This window comes from Brassica rapa, chromosome A04 (genome assembly GCF_000309985.2).
Source record: "Brassica rapa cultivar Chiifu-401-42 chromosome A04, CAAS_Brap_v3.01, whole genome shotgun sequence".
NCBI lineage: Eukaryota > Viridiplantae > Streptophyta > Magnoliopsida > Brassicales > Brassicaceae > Brassica > Brassica rapa.
The window spans coordinates 1,413,672-1,426,154 of NC_024798.2; the positions used below are offsets into that span (position 1 = coordinate 1,413,672).

Genomic DNA, 12,483 nt, shown 5'->3' on the forward strand with positions numbered 1-12,483 from the left:
TATGATATGAGATTTTAGTGGGAAAGTTTATATATGATATGATTACTTTATTATAAACGAAAGAGGAAGTTAGAATGTACACATATGTCTTGTAATTTATCTTGATTTAAATCATATATTATATGATAAAAGTGATAATATAAAACATTAGTTTCAATGCTTTTACGATTAAAAATTAAAATGATAAATATAGTAATAGTAATGATTAGGATTTAGGAGTGAGATTTAAATAAATAAAAGAATTGACTAAATTATTGTTAGAGAAATATATGGTAACATATTGTTAGTATAAATTTAAGGTAAGACCAAAAAATAATGAGTTAAATGAAATGGTCCAAACAACTTTTATATGTAGATTTTTTAGACTCCTTCCCTTTTAATAGTATTGATTAACATTTACATGCAAAAACACTTATGAATATAATAAATTATTAAGTTAATGTTACAGAAAAGAGAAACAAAAAGGAACATTAAATAAATAAATAAACAAAAATATATATAATATATTTGCAACAAATTAAAATATATAAGTTAGGTGTAGCACATTAAAATATATAAGTTAGGTGTAGCGCATAAAAATATCTACTATTTCATATAATAATTTTCAGATAAACAACATAAAACGTTAACTACCTGAATGAAAACATTATCTTACATTCGTTCAAAGCTTTAAAGAATCATATTTATAAATTTAAAACTAAAATTCAGTAAAGTATTTAACTAAAAATTATCTCAAAAAGAATTTTGATTTCTTCTCTAAATGTAGTATAAATTTCTATCAAAATAAATTAACATTTATGTCCAAAATTCTGTCAAAACTTAGAAACTTTGTATATACTAAAGAAAATAATTAATGAAACTTTGTAGCTTGCGGGGGTGTACTATTGAAACAGATTATCATATACTATTACACTAAAAAGATTAAAATATGTTTGTCGCTTTTGATTACGCTCAGTAAAACGCATTACAAATAACTTTTTTAAAACTATTACCTCCAGTCTATATATGATTATATTTTTACATCATTATTATAATATTATACCAAAAAGTTTGTGTAAGGATTAGTTTAAGTTAAAGCATCACCAATCAATGCATTTTCAGAACGTTATGCAAATTTTAGGAAATTTCTAATTTTGATTTCTGCTATTCCAAATCCATCTTGAGTTGTTTAAAATAATAATGGAAGTATGTTTCTACTCTAACATACAAACAATATTACGAGGTTATATATTTTCGACACAATACGAATGACTAATATATCTGCATATGTGAAATGCATTTATCTATCCAGAGTACTTTCATATAGTATTAAATATGGCATTGTTTACATATTGAAATCTCCTACACATATCACATTTCATACAATAAATATTTATTTTCAAAATAATAAATACCAAACAAATTTTAGTATTGAAAGTAAACTTTAGTTTCTAAAGTTTAATGATTTATTCAATCATTTTTATTGGTCATCAAACTTTAAAAATATTTAAGTTTTCAAAAATGATTACATATTTAAGAATATATATATATATATATATATATATATATATATATATATATATATATATATATATATATGTGTGTGTATGTATATGAAATGAAGGTTATTTACCTATCCTTCAAATAATAGTTTAAAATTAAAATCAGATGATGTATAAACAGATATATGATACATAAAAATAATAGAAAATATTAAAACATGATTCCTACAATATTAATTTAAATTTAAACTATGTTTACATCTAAAATATATATTAATGATATTTTAAACAAAAGTTTATAAATCTTTCAAAACATTCATTCTACTTTGTTAAAATTATATCAAAATAAATAAATGTTAATTAAATCTTGATGTTTAAGTTTACAATTAAAAAATTAATAAATTTTATAGACAACCAAACCGCGCGTAGCGCGGTAAAATCTCTAGTACAAATAAAAACCTCAACAACCACTCTAATAACTAGATATTGTGTTCGATCAAACATCTTTTTGTCAAATAATCCCTCTTCTTCGTTGTAGATGGTGTTTAAAGTTTTTACACTTACATAATTCTATATAATTGATACTGGTTACATAAAATATCATTAAATAAAATTAGTTTAACCAATAAAAATACAATATTTTGTAATTAGTCACAAAATTTAAATAACATTAAATTTTATCTAAAATAGTAAAAACATCATTTATTTTTGCAGCAAAAAAATATTTTTAGAACTGAAACAGAGGGAGTACACAGTTAAAGAACGTTACCAATTACATATGCTGATTTTTACAGATTGTAGTAGTGACTAGTGATCAATGTCTATTATTCTGCAGTCCGCAGTTAACTCTCCCTACTATCTGGTTAAGGCTGGGTTTTGTGTGACTATGTCCTCGATGCATATCCCGTATAGGTTGTGGATCAGTATCCTACAACTCATATATAGTAACTTGAATTGGTTCATGTCCACATCTCAACCACCACCTACCATATCTTTTAAGATTAATTTCTCTACATCTCCAACACAGCTACATAATTTACTGTAAAATAGAGTGTAAAATGCTATTATGAACAAACAAACAAAATTATTATTCTATAAATGGAATAATTTTTTTGTTTATTTGTTGCATTTTTTACTTTATTTTGCAATAAATTATGCGGTTGGGATAAAGATACCTTAATGGTTGTGGTTAGAATATTTATATCTTATGAATCTCACTTTGGTGCACAAAAAATAAATGAATCTCACCTTGATAAATTTGATGGAGTTGGGTATGTCATAACTTTTTTAGAAGTATTTTATGAGTATTTTAATTATAGACGAAAAATTAGAAGTATTCTATGAGTATTTTAATTATAGACTCGAACCTACCCAGATCTGGGAAGAACCTATCCAAATCATAAATTTCTAAGTATCTATTGGGTCTAAATGTTTAGGATCCGAAAGACCTAGACCCGAAAATAACCGGTCCCAGACCGACCTGAAGACTCGAACATCCATGCTTAGTTGGAACCCTTGTTCTAAAAATCGTCCGCGTAGACGATTTATCGTCCGAGAAATCGTAATACGTTAGGTCACCGTGGCGAATTGCATTGATTCGGTTGTGTTATACAGTAATCCGATTTCTAACCGCGTAGAGCGTCACTTTTCAAAACGCGGCCGATTATTTACTTGAACGGTGTTGTTCAAAATCCATAATTATTTCTGTATTGTTGTTCTTAAACCTTATTCAAGAGTAAATACAGAAAAAATGTGTGAATCATTTGAGTTTTAAAGTGACAGATTGATGAAATGTATGTTAAATCAATAAACAAAACTGAAACACAGTCGGCTGCCATTTTTTAGGTTTCATAATTGGCAGGGAAGAAGATGAATTCATATTTACAATTATACTCCTTTATTAAAAAGAAAAAAAAAATACAAAAATGTACAGAGCTTGGGCTTTAAACAAAAGGCCAGAGCATAATATGTAAACAACACGAGCCAATATACCATTTAAACGTTTAATGTTCTGTTTTAATTCTAAATATATCTAATTATAATAACAAGGAGTAGTTTATATGTAAATTATTTGTAAAGAGTATGAAACCATAAATATATAGGGACTACAACTAAAATGTAGAGTATATGTATAAAATATGGTATTTATATATATAAAAGTACAAAAAATTCCTCTCCGCGTATTCCTCGAATTTTTTCCGATTTTTCAATAAATCGCTAGGCCTGAGTGTGCCGCACGCGTAGCGCCTAGTTCGGAACAGAAACAAAAAAGGATAACTACTTCGGGTATTAAAATGGGACCAAATAGCACAAATTATTGAGTTAATGGGCTTACAACAAAGCCCAATATCACATCATCTAGGGTTTTCTTCTTATATAGAGCTGCTGTTGTATTTCTTCTCCGACGGTGGTTGCGGCGAGCGAGCAAGCAAGCGAGCAAGCGAGCAAACATCAGAACCGAGAATGGTACTTCTTCGTCGTCTCTCACTTTTTTATTGAAGCTTATGTTCTCGTTTTTGGTCATCACTGTCTTGATTGTTTGTTATTGCGACTAGGGTTGTGGTATCCATATGAAATGTAATCTCTTTGTTGTGTGTTTATTTCTAATGATCTTGTAGATTAAGAGCCATCCTTGTCATTGAGTTTCAGTTCTGATCTTGTTTGTGTTTAGTATTAAATGAAAAATGTTGTCTTTGCGTGTTTCGTTTTTTTTAATCTTTAACAAGTCCAACACTTCTTTCTCTTTTTTAATTGATTAATTAATGAAAAATGGGGGTGTTTTGGTTTTGATAATGTGTGTAGCCTAAGCAAATCCACGAGATCAAGGACTTCCTTCTGACGGCGAGAAGGAAGGATGCTAGGTCTGTGAAGATCAAGAGAAGCAAGGACATTGTTAAGTTCAAGGTCAGGTGCTCTAGGTACCTCTACACACTATGCGTCTTCGACCAAGAGAAGGCTGATAAGCTTAAGCAGTCACTTCCTCCAGGTGCTTAATCTCATCTCTGGCAGCTCATGTTTATATCTTAAGAATTTTAGCATGGGTGAAGTTAAGTTGTTTGGGTACTTGTAAGGAAGGAAGCATGTGTTTGAAGAGTTTATATATATATGGCTCAAGTATGGTGAAATGTTTTTGCAAAATTAAAAATGTAAGAGGTTGTTTTATTGACATTGTGTGTGTGATATATTAGATGAATTGAAACCTCTTATACCATTAACATACTTATTAGATTTGCCAAATAAGTCTCTTAGTATTCAAGTAATTGTTATCACTTGGATCTTTGTAAATGCACTTGTGTATATTATAAGAGTCCTAGCATCTGTGTCCTTCGTTTGTTTGTTTACTTGACACATGTCTGTGTTGAAGAGTCTGTATATATATGGCTCAAGCATGTGATATTATGTTGTGTAAAGTTGAAAATGACATTTTCCTTGTTTCAGGTTTGAGTGTTCAAGACCTTTGAAGATCCTCTTGAAGTCAAAGGGATATGTCGATGCGACCTGCTTTGAATATCTTTCGCTTGGATAATTTTGATTTTTGTTGCCTTTTGAATTACTATTGTTCAGACTCTTTCCCTTTTCTATTGCAAGACTGAGTTTTTATTCTGTTATTTGCTATCAACTTTGTTAGTAACATGTATTGTCCAAAAGATTTTTGAGAAGAGCTTATGAGAAGAATTTACGAGTAGAAAATAAGTTTGTTAAGAAATGCAATGCGTTTAATAATTATGTTAATAATCGTAATTAATCAGAAAATAGAGAAAAAGACCAAAATAGCACTAAATCAAGTTTTTGTTCCAAAACTAGCATTCAAGATCAAAAGTCACAAAAATAGCGCTCAAGGGGTGGGGTTTAGAGTTGAGAAGTGAGGTTTTGGGATAAGATTTTAAATTTTTAAAAATAAAAAAATTTAAATTTTTCAAAAGATAAAATGCTATTTTGGTCATTTTAGTTTTTGAGTGCTATTTTTGTGATATAAACTTAGAAATATGTTATTTTGGAGATTTGCCCCAGAAAATATTGTGCAAGTTATAGGAACTAGGAAGATGATTTATTCCAAACCATCACTTGTTATATAATTATCATCATGGATGCTAATTAAGACGATATCACTTCCACAAGCTAAGAACTACACAAAAAAGTTGTTCACTAATTCATTTTTAAAGGATAAGGCACAGAGGCAATTCCACAAGCTAAAGAACTACACAACAAAGTTGTTCACTAATTCATTGTCAAAGGATAAGGCACAGAGGCAATATGGTTATGAGCCACTGTTCCAATCCAAAGCTTCCCTTGAACCTCCCTCACTTCACTCACAAGCTTCATCACCTTTCCTTGTCTATCCTCAAGAACCTCCAACACCTCACCATCCGCATCGAATCTTGATATCACAGTGTACATCTTCATCCCCATCGCTTTGGCCAGCAGCTTCATGGGTATGGGCAGTCTAAAGTAGATGCTCTTTATCCAAGGGTTGTTTGTAAGAACCTCTTGTGGCCGTGTTCTACAACAGTCTATTGCAACCCAAAACTCACCCTTCTCGTTCATTCTAACATTGTCCGGAAACCCTGGTAGATCTGCCACCACCTCCACTTCACCAGTCTTTGCACCCTCCAGCCAATATTTCACTAACCTGCCACATACATATTTGATTATACAAACATCAGGTGTGAACTAGTCTTGCTTGAGTTTCAAGGATTGTTTATGTGGTTACACCTGCAATTGGTTGTTTCGGTGAAGAGAAGGAAAGATTGGTCTTTAGAGAGCTGAATGCCATTAGGAAAAGCCAAACCTTCCAGCACAATGTGTGTTGTTTTGGTAGGTGGGTCATATCTTAGAAGCCTTCCTGTTGATTCTCCTTCAAGCAATATGAAGAAATGATTCCTGCAAAATTAAGGAAAAAAACTCTTAACTCTTATAATCATACAGTTAAGATAAATGAACACAAAACTTACGCTCTATCATATCTTTTGCTTGTGTCAGTGAAGAAGATGGAACCATTTCTATGGATGTCAAGATCGTTGGCAAAGAGTATAGGCTTTCCTTCCACATGAGTAGCTAAAGGCGTAGCAACTCCTCCTTCAGGACCAACCACTAGCAGACCATAGTAAGCGTCTGCAATGTACAAGTTCCCTGTCTCTTTATCAAATCTCAGACCAAGAGGTCTCCCACACAGCTTTTCGTGCTTCCACTGCTTGTTTGTTGTTGAATCCACACCTCTTGCGCATGCCTCCTCTGACCTTAACTCTCATGAACACACACAACATCAACAAGAGAAACTCAAACAGTCATAAAAGTGACGAGTCTTTACCATTTTGATGTTACAACGGAGAATGTCTCCCATCCGGTTGCTTCACCCATCCATCTAACCACCCTTCCATCAGCCAACCCTGTGTATGGACCACGGCCTAAACCATCAAACTCTAACGACTCTGGGCCAAAGACTTGGTCCACAAACTCCAGCTTCCCATGTTGACCCAGTTGACTAAGGTTGTCTCTTGGCCAGTTCTCCATGACTTGCTTGTATGGTGCAACCTCATGCTTCACAGGCTTGAACTCACGACCTCCAATAGGACTCATGTGGAAAGGGTCGATGGCTATGAATATTACAGACAAAGCAATGATAGAGAGAACAGGGTGATGAGTCAGAAAGGAATCATGTGTACTATGCTGCTGTCCTTTCTTCTCCATTTGAAAGTTCTCAGAGAAAGCAAAGATCAGATTCACCTGATTCAGCGTACAGATTATATAAGAAATTAAAAAAGAAAATGTGGTTGTGAAGAAGTTGTGATATGAAAATTGGGTTTAACGTAGGTTTAAATGGTGATGAATAACTAAGTCAAAAGTGTATCCAAAGTTAGACTACTTTTGATAACAAAATACAATTGTCATGACTCTAGTTAACCTGTAAATCATCCAACCTACAACTTCTCATTAATAAAGCATGAACTTTGAATCCTTAACTTTTCCTCTACCCTTTGCCTTACCTTCTTTTTGAAATAATACACAGCAAGGTCTGAAGAATGAAGTAAGTTACAAGAGAAGACACTGATCTAATCTAAGAGAGCTTCAGAAACCTTCATCTCATTACTTTGTGAAACTGAAAGAATGCAAATGGCGTAACATCTTATACAATATATCAAAGAAAAAACAAGAAAGTTTGGTTGGATACTTTCATAAATGAAATAAATGTGAAGGTCACAAATCAGGAAACATGCTTTAGTGGATGGAATCTTTAGGTAAGACATGGGACCCTTTTCTCAACTATATATCAAACATGTGACTCTCTCACAAGCGGTTTCAATCAAGCATTACAGATCTTTTTAGTTCTCTGAATGCATAAGCTTGGTTTAACAACTCTCGGTATGTCTTCATCAACTACATCTTTGACAAGAACTTTGTTCACCAATACAACATTGACACTGAAACTGAAATTTAGACAACTTCCACTCCACTAAACGGAACTGCACTGGCTTGCAAGGTCCAACCATTTCCAATAAACATCACTGACGGTAAAGAAGCATCAGTAAGTGATCCAATCTCCAAAAAAACTTAATCATAAGCACCAGACTTCTTCAAACACCACTATGATCCAACCAAGCATCACCCCACCAATCAAACCCCACGAAACCACCAAGCTAGCTTGCGGGACAATGATGGAAGTGAAAATGAGTGACTCAAAGGACGCAAAGTAAATGGGAAGAGACAACCCCAAAAAAAAAAAAAATCAAGAAGGTTGCTTCACAGACAAAATCGTCATCCAACCAAACACAACACAGCTGTAACTAACCTGAAATACTCAATCTCGAATCTACCAATCAGCAGAAGGTATATCCCAATAACCAAAACACCTGAGAAGACTACAAGAACAATAGTTGTACTGAAGGTAATAAGCAGTTCCAAGACTACATAGAGCACTCATGTTGAAGACGAGATGCAAGACGCTGATATGAGAGAAAGCAGAGGTGATCAACGTAACCATGACAAATTAATGTTGGAGCATTTCACAATCAGATTTACATCTCCCCTAAATTAGGGATCATCAGCTTTGAATTAAGACCCAACTGGTTCATACCAGACTCTTCTCTGCTAGCTTATATAACATCTCCCTAGAAACAAGTTACATACTAATATACTATCACCACAGACCCAGAAGACTGAGAGAGCCAATAAAAGAAAAAAATAACGATACCAAATTGTAATATCAAATCATGTCTAACAAGGGAGCTGCTCAAAAGCCCCGAAAGAGAGATGGTAAGAAAAAAAAGCATAAGCAAACACAAATCCAAATTAGCCTAGAGGCCACAACAAAATACAGTACGCTTAAACTAAGTCGAAGGACAAGGAAAGATAGAAAGGGATACCCTCACGGTTCCCTCTTCATATTGTTCTCTGAGGTGGAAGCGTGCATGAGCCAATCCTTGGCACAGAAGAGAGCTTCCAAGGTCACATGTCCAAGCGAGCTCCTGTAGTTGTCCATCTTTTTCACGTCAGTGTCAAAAACAGAATCAGGAGAGACAGTGCAAAATGGTAAGGACAAGACATCAGCTGCCATCTTGGAGAGGGTGGGGTACTTGGTTCGGTTCAGGCTCCACCAGCCCAAAACTTCAAAGTCTGGTGAACGTGGTATCAGAGATTCCTCCAGGTATTGGTCGAGCTCCGATTTCATCTGCTCGCGACTCCCTACCTCAGAGATGTAAAGCTCGAAGTCTGAGAATCCATCTCCAATGGTGATGAGGGGAAACTCCTGCGAAGAGGCTTCAAGGTGATGGCCTTCCTGGAGAAGGACGTCAACGTGGTGACCTTCTTGAGAGATTGTAAACGCAGCTTCTTCCTGCGGCATTGCATGTGATTGAGAATCACCGTTTTGTGGATTTTTGCTGTGCTCGGGAATGGTTTCCACTGGTTGTGCCAAATCCTCTACTGGCTGTGTGTCCTCTATTATTTCCTCTACTGGCTGCGTGTCATGTTCTGCTTCTTCAACAGGCTGAATGTCATCGTGTTTTTCCTCCACCACTTGTGCCTCCTGAGCCACTTCCTCAACTGGTTCAGTGTCCTCGACCATTTCCTCCACCGGTTGTGTCTCATGTTCTAGTTCCTTAACAGCCTGAATCTCACTGTCACCATGCTTCTCTTCCACCAGTTGTGCCTCCTGAGCCACTTCCTCAACTGGTTCAGTGTTCTCGACCATTTCCTCCACCGGCTGTGTCTCATGTCCTAGTTCCTCAACAGGCTGAATGTCACTGTCACCATGCTTCTCTTCCACCAGTTGTGCCTCCTGAACCACTTGCTCAACAGGTTCAGTGTTCTGGACCATTTCCTCCTCCGGTTGTCTCTCATGTTCTACTTCCTCAACAAGAATGTCATTGTCAGCATGCTTCTCCTCCACCAATTGTGCCTCCTGAGCCAGTTCTTCCACTGATCGAGTGTCCTCGAGTATTTCATCCACCGGCTGCGTTTCCTGAGTCATATCTGTATCCTCCAATTGCTGGTTTTCCAGCGGCAGTTCCTCAACCAGCTGGGTCTGGTCAGTCTCAGCAGCTTCTTGAGACTCATGACCGTCTAAAGCATGGTCTCTTGGCTTTTCATTCAGCAGATTACTATCTCCTCCAGGCTGTTCATATATTTGATCATGTGAAAGCTCGTTGGAATGGTTGTATTCAGGATGAAAGTGAACTTCAGTTTCAGAAAAGCCATCATTCCCGTGGCCCACATAAGCCTCCAACAGGGAGTGACTCTGTTCAGCATAGTCATGGTACAGCTCATGTACAGCATCATCAACGCTCCTGATCCATTTCTCTGCATCTTCCCCATAAGCCTTAGAGAAACTAAACTCAATAAGCTTCATCTTGAAGCGCGGATCCATCACAACAGCAACTGCCAGTAGCAGGAAACATCCTCTCCAGTACTCATCAAACTTCTCTCTCAATGGAGTCGCCAGATTTCTGACATCTGGCTCTTCACTCATGGCTGCGTGGCTTAGCTCTAGCTGAAGCTTTGTCATCTCATGGTACAGATCGTTTGCTGTCAATCGTCGTGTTGGGCCAGTCAAAACACTAGCCGCGTCAAAAAGAATCTTCAAGCAGGAGCAAAGCACCTCAATCTTCCTCCACTCTTCAGGAGACATCGAAATTTTATATTCAAGATCACAGTTTCCCAGACAAGAAAACACTTCCTTGTGTTCATACGCAGCCAACAACATGCTGTAAGTCGTGTCCCATTTCGTCTGGTTGTCAATGCGGAGATCTTTCTCAGAACGCGTTTGAAGCTGCGCCTTCAGTTCATCAAACCTCTCCGAGCAACTGTCTCTGCTCTTCACATGCTTCACGCTATCACGAACCTTTCTAATACCAGTCTGAAGATCCTCAGCACCAAGCGCGTCGCACGCCATACTGCTAAGGAGGCGGGCGTAGCAACTCCCGAGCAACAGCTGACCATTCAAAACATGCTGGTTCTTGGCAGACAAACAGCACCTGAGGTTTTCAACAGCGTTTTTATTCACCAGATATCCCCCAACAGTGAGGCTGCAGAGCCTCCTCTCGAGATTCCAGTCCGCTAAACAAGCCGCAACAGGCTGGTTCAAAGCGAAATCCGAATCAGGGGAAGGCACAAGCGCAACGTTCAAAAGCCTGCGAGTCAGATTCCAGTCCTTATCAATGAAGTGCCCCGTCATAAAAGCATACCCCACGGACTGATCCGAGGACCACAAATCCACGGTGAGGTTCACCTGCCCCGGGACCTCACCAATGAAGGCCGAAAGCTTCTGCTTCTCTGATAAGTACATAGCCACACAATCAGCGTGGATGGCGTGGAAGCTGGCCATACCGAGCTGGGGACGAAGGGCGCGGACAAAGCCCGCGAATCCAGAATGCTCAACCATGTGGAGAGGGTACTCGTGCATAATAATCATCTTAGCCATTTCGCCGTAGCAACGGTCTTGATCCAGAGGAACGGAAGAAGAAGCCGCCGCCCTCTGACGTTTCTTGGGAGGAGCACAAGCGACAACAACATCTTTGGCAACAGGAGAGATTTGCGTGAGCTGATCGCCGCCGCCTCGGCTCATTGGGCATATACCGAGCTGAATGTGACGCTTGAGGTGGCTAGTTCCGGCGAGCTTCTGGCCGGTGATGTAGGCGAAGGACTTCCTGCAGTGCTTGCAGCAAGCCTTGGAGGAGCCGGGGCTGGTTGGTTCGATGGTGAAGTGCTCCCAGACCATTGACTTTTTTCTCCTGCGGCGTATACCAGGCTGAGACAGCAGAGAGCCGCCGCCGCCGTCGTCGGTATCCGCTGCAGCATCAGTGGGCCTGGTGGTGGTGGGAGTGACCAAATCCAAATGGGATTTGTCATCAATCTCAAAAGAACCGTTGTTGTCATCAATGAGCATCAAAGAAGAAGTGTTGTTATCCATAGTCCTCTGCACCAAGACAAAAAAAAAAACTGAATCAGGCTAATAAGATATTATCTTTGATTTCTACATACTGAAAAAAAAACAAAGACTATTTTTCATCAGAGCATATGCACAAACCTCGGAAGGATTGCAGATCGTGGGAGGGGTAAAGATCGAGAAGGAGCGTAAACCACTGGGAATTAAAAAAAAAAAAAAGCACAGTAGATTTAGAGTAAGAGATAGATAGATCTAGTTATGGAACATCGGAGAGAGAGAGGGGGGGGGGGGCTCACGGATGGATGATTGATTGGTAGAGTAAGGAGGGAGGGAGGAGAGGCCGCGCGAATCAGAGGCGAAAGATTTTCAAACCACAGAGGAAGGGATAAATGGGCTTTAGGATGAACTTCGGCTCTGCGCTCTCCTTTACGGCCGCTAGGTTTTGAGCTTTTTTTTCCTCTCTTTCTTTCTTTCTTTCTCGGCCTTTTCTTCTTACTAGTCACTTATTATTCACCTGATTATTTTTATATATTTATTATTAAAGAGAAAAAAAATGGAGGTGTTACAAAAGAAAAAACAGAAGCACATGGTCTTTGGTTACATTTCAATTTAATTAGTTAT

General features: G+C 37.3%; 3 protein-coding genes and 1 pseudogene across 4 annotated transcripts; 1 reads left to right on the top strand and 3 right to left on the bottom strand.

The window, feature by feature from the left end:
• Window positions 1-3,740: 3,740 nt before the first annotated feature.
• On the top strand, window positions 3,741-5,145 carry LOC103862937 (60S ribosomal protein L38). The gene is made up of 3 exons (XM_009140656.3): window positions 3,741-3,947; window positions 4,284-4,467; window positions 4,920-5,145. The coding sequence occupies exons 1-3, from the start codon at window positions 3,807-3,809 to the stop codon at window positions 4,940-4,942; spliced, it is 348 nt and encodes a 115-aa protein (XP_009138904.1). The 5' UTR covers window positions 3,741-3,806; the 3' UTR covers window positions 4,943-5,145.
• A 388-nt stretch (window positions 5,146-5,533) lies between these two features.
• On the bottom strand, window positions 5,534-7,665 carry LOC103862939 (protein STRICTOSIDINE SYNTHASE-LIKE 13). The gene is made up of 5 exons (XM_009140658.3): window positions 7,466-7,665; window positions 6,790-7,205; window positions 6,434-6,718; window positions 6,195-6,362; window positions 5,534-6,111 (listed from the first exon to the last, which is right to left on the bottom strand). The coding sequence occupies exons 2-5, from the start codon at window positions 7,167-7,169 to the stop codon at window positions 5,700-5,702; spliced, it is 1,245 nt and encodes a 414-aa protein (XP_009138906.1). The 5' UTR covers window positions 7,170-7,205; window positions 7,466-7,665; the 3' UTR covers window positions 5,534-5,699.
• Window positions 7,594-8,478, bottom strand: LOC103862940 (annotated as a pseudogene).
• Window positions 8,479-8,651: 173 nt separating this feature from the next.
• LOC103862941 (zinc finger BED domain-containing protein DAYSLEEPER-like) lies at window positions 8,652-12,364 on the bottom strand. 2 transcript variants are annotated; one of them, XM_009140660.3, is made up of 3 exons: window positions 12,159-12,364; window positions 12,004-12,058; window positions 8,652-11,892 (listed from the first exon to the last, which is right to left on the bottom strand). In XM_009140660.3, the coding sequence occupies exon 3, from the start codon at window positions 11,884-11,886 to the stop codon at window positions 8,845-8,847; it is 3,042 nt and encodes a 1,013-aa protein (XP_009138908.1). In that variant the 5' UTR covers window positions 11,887-11,892; window positions 12,004-12,058; window positions 12,159-12,364; the 3' UTR covers window positions 8,652-8,844. The 2 variants fall into 2 exon arrangements, with proteins under 2 accessions (XP_009138908.1, XP_033145451.1); XM_033289560.1 differs by having other exon boundaries at window positions 8,652-11,909; window positions 12,159-12,362.
• Between the last annotated feature and the right edge of the window lie 119 nt (window positions 12,365-12,483).

Coding starts and splice junctions, on each gene's coding strand:
- LOC103862937 (XM_009140656.3), top strand. CDS start 3,807: ATGGGCTTACAACAAAGCCCAATATCACATCATCTAGGGTTTTCTTCT. Junction 3,948..4,283: donor AAACATCAGAACCGAGAATG/GTACTTCTTCGT, acceptor TAATGTGTGTAG/CCTAAGCAAATCCACGAGAT. Junction 4,468..4,919: donor TAAGCAGTCACTTCCTCCAG/GTGCTTAATCTC, acceptor TCCTTGTTTCAG/GTTTGAGTGTTCAAGACCTT.
- LOC103862939 (XM_009140658.3), bottom strand. CDS start 7,169: ATGGAGAAGAAAGGACAGCAGCATAGTACACATGATTCCTTTCTGACT. Junction 6,719..6,789: donor TCCGTTGTAACATCAAAATG/GTAAAGACTCGT, acceptor ATGAGAGTTAAG/GTCAGAGGAGGCATGCGCAA. Junction 6,112..6,194: donor ACCGAAACAACCAATTGCAG/GTGTAACCACAT, acceptor TGTATGTGGCAG/GTTAGTGAAATATTGGCTGG.
- LOC103862941 (XM_009140660.3), bottom strand. CDS start 11,886: ATGGATAACAACACTTCTTCTTTGATGCTCATTGATGACAACAACGGT.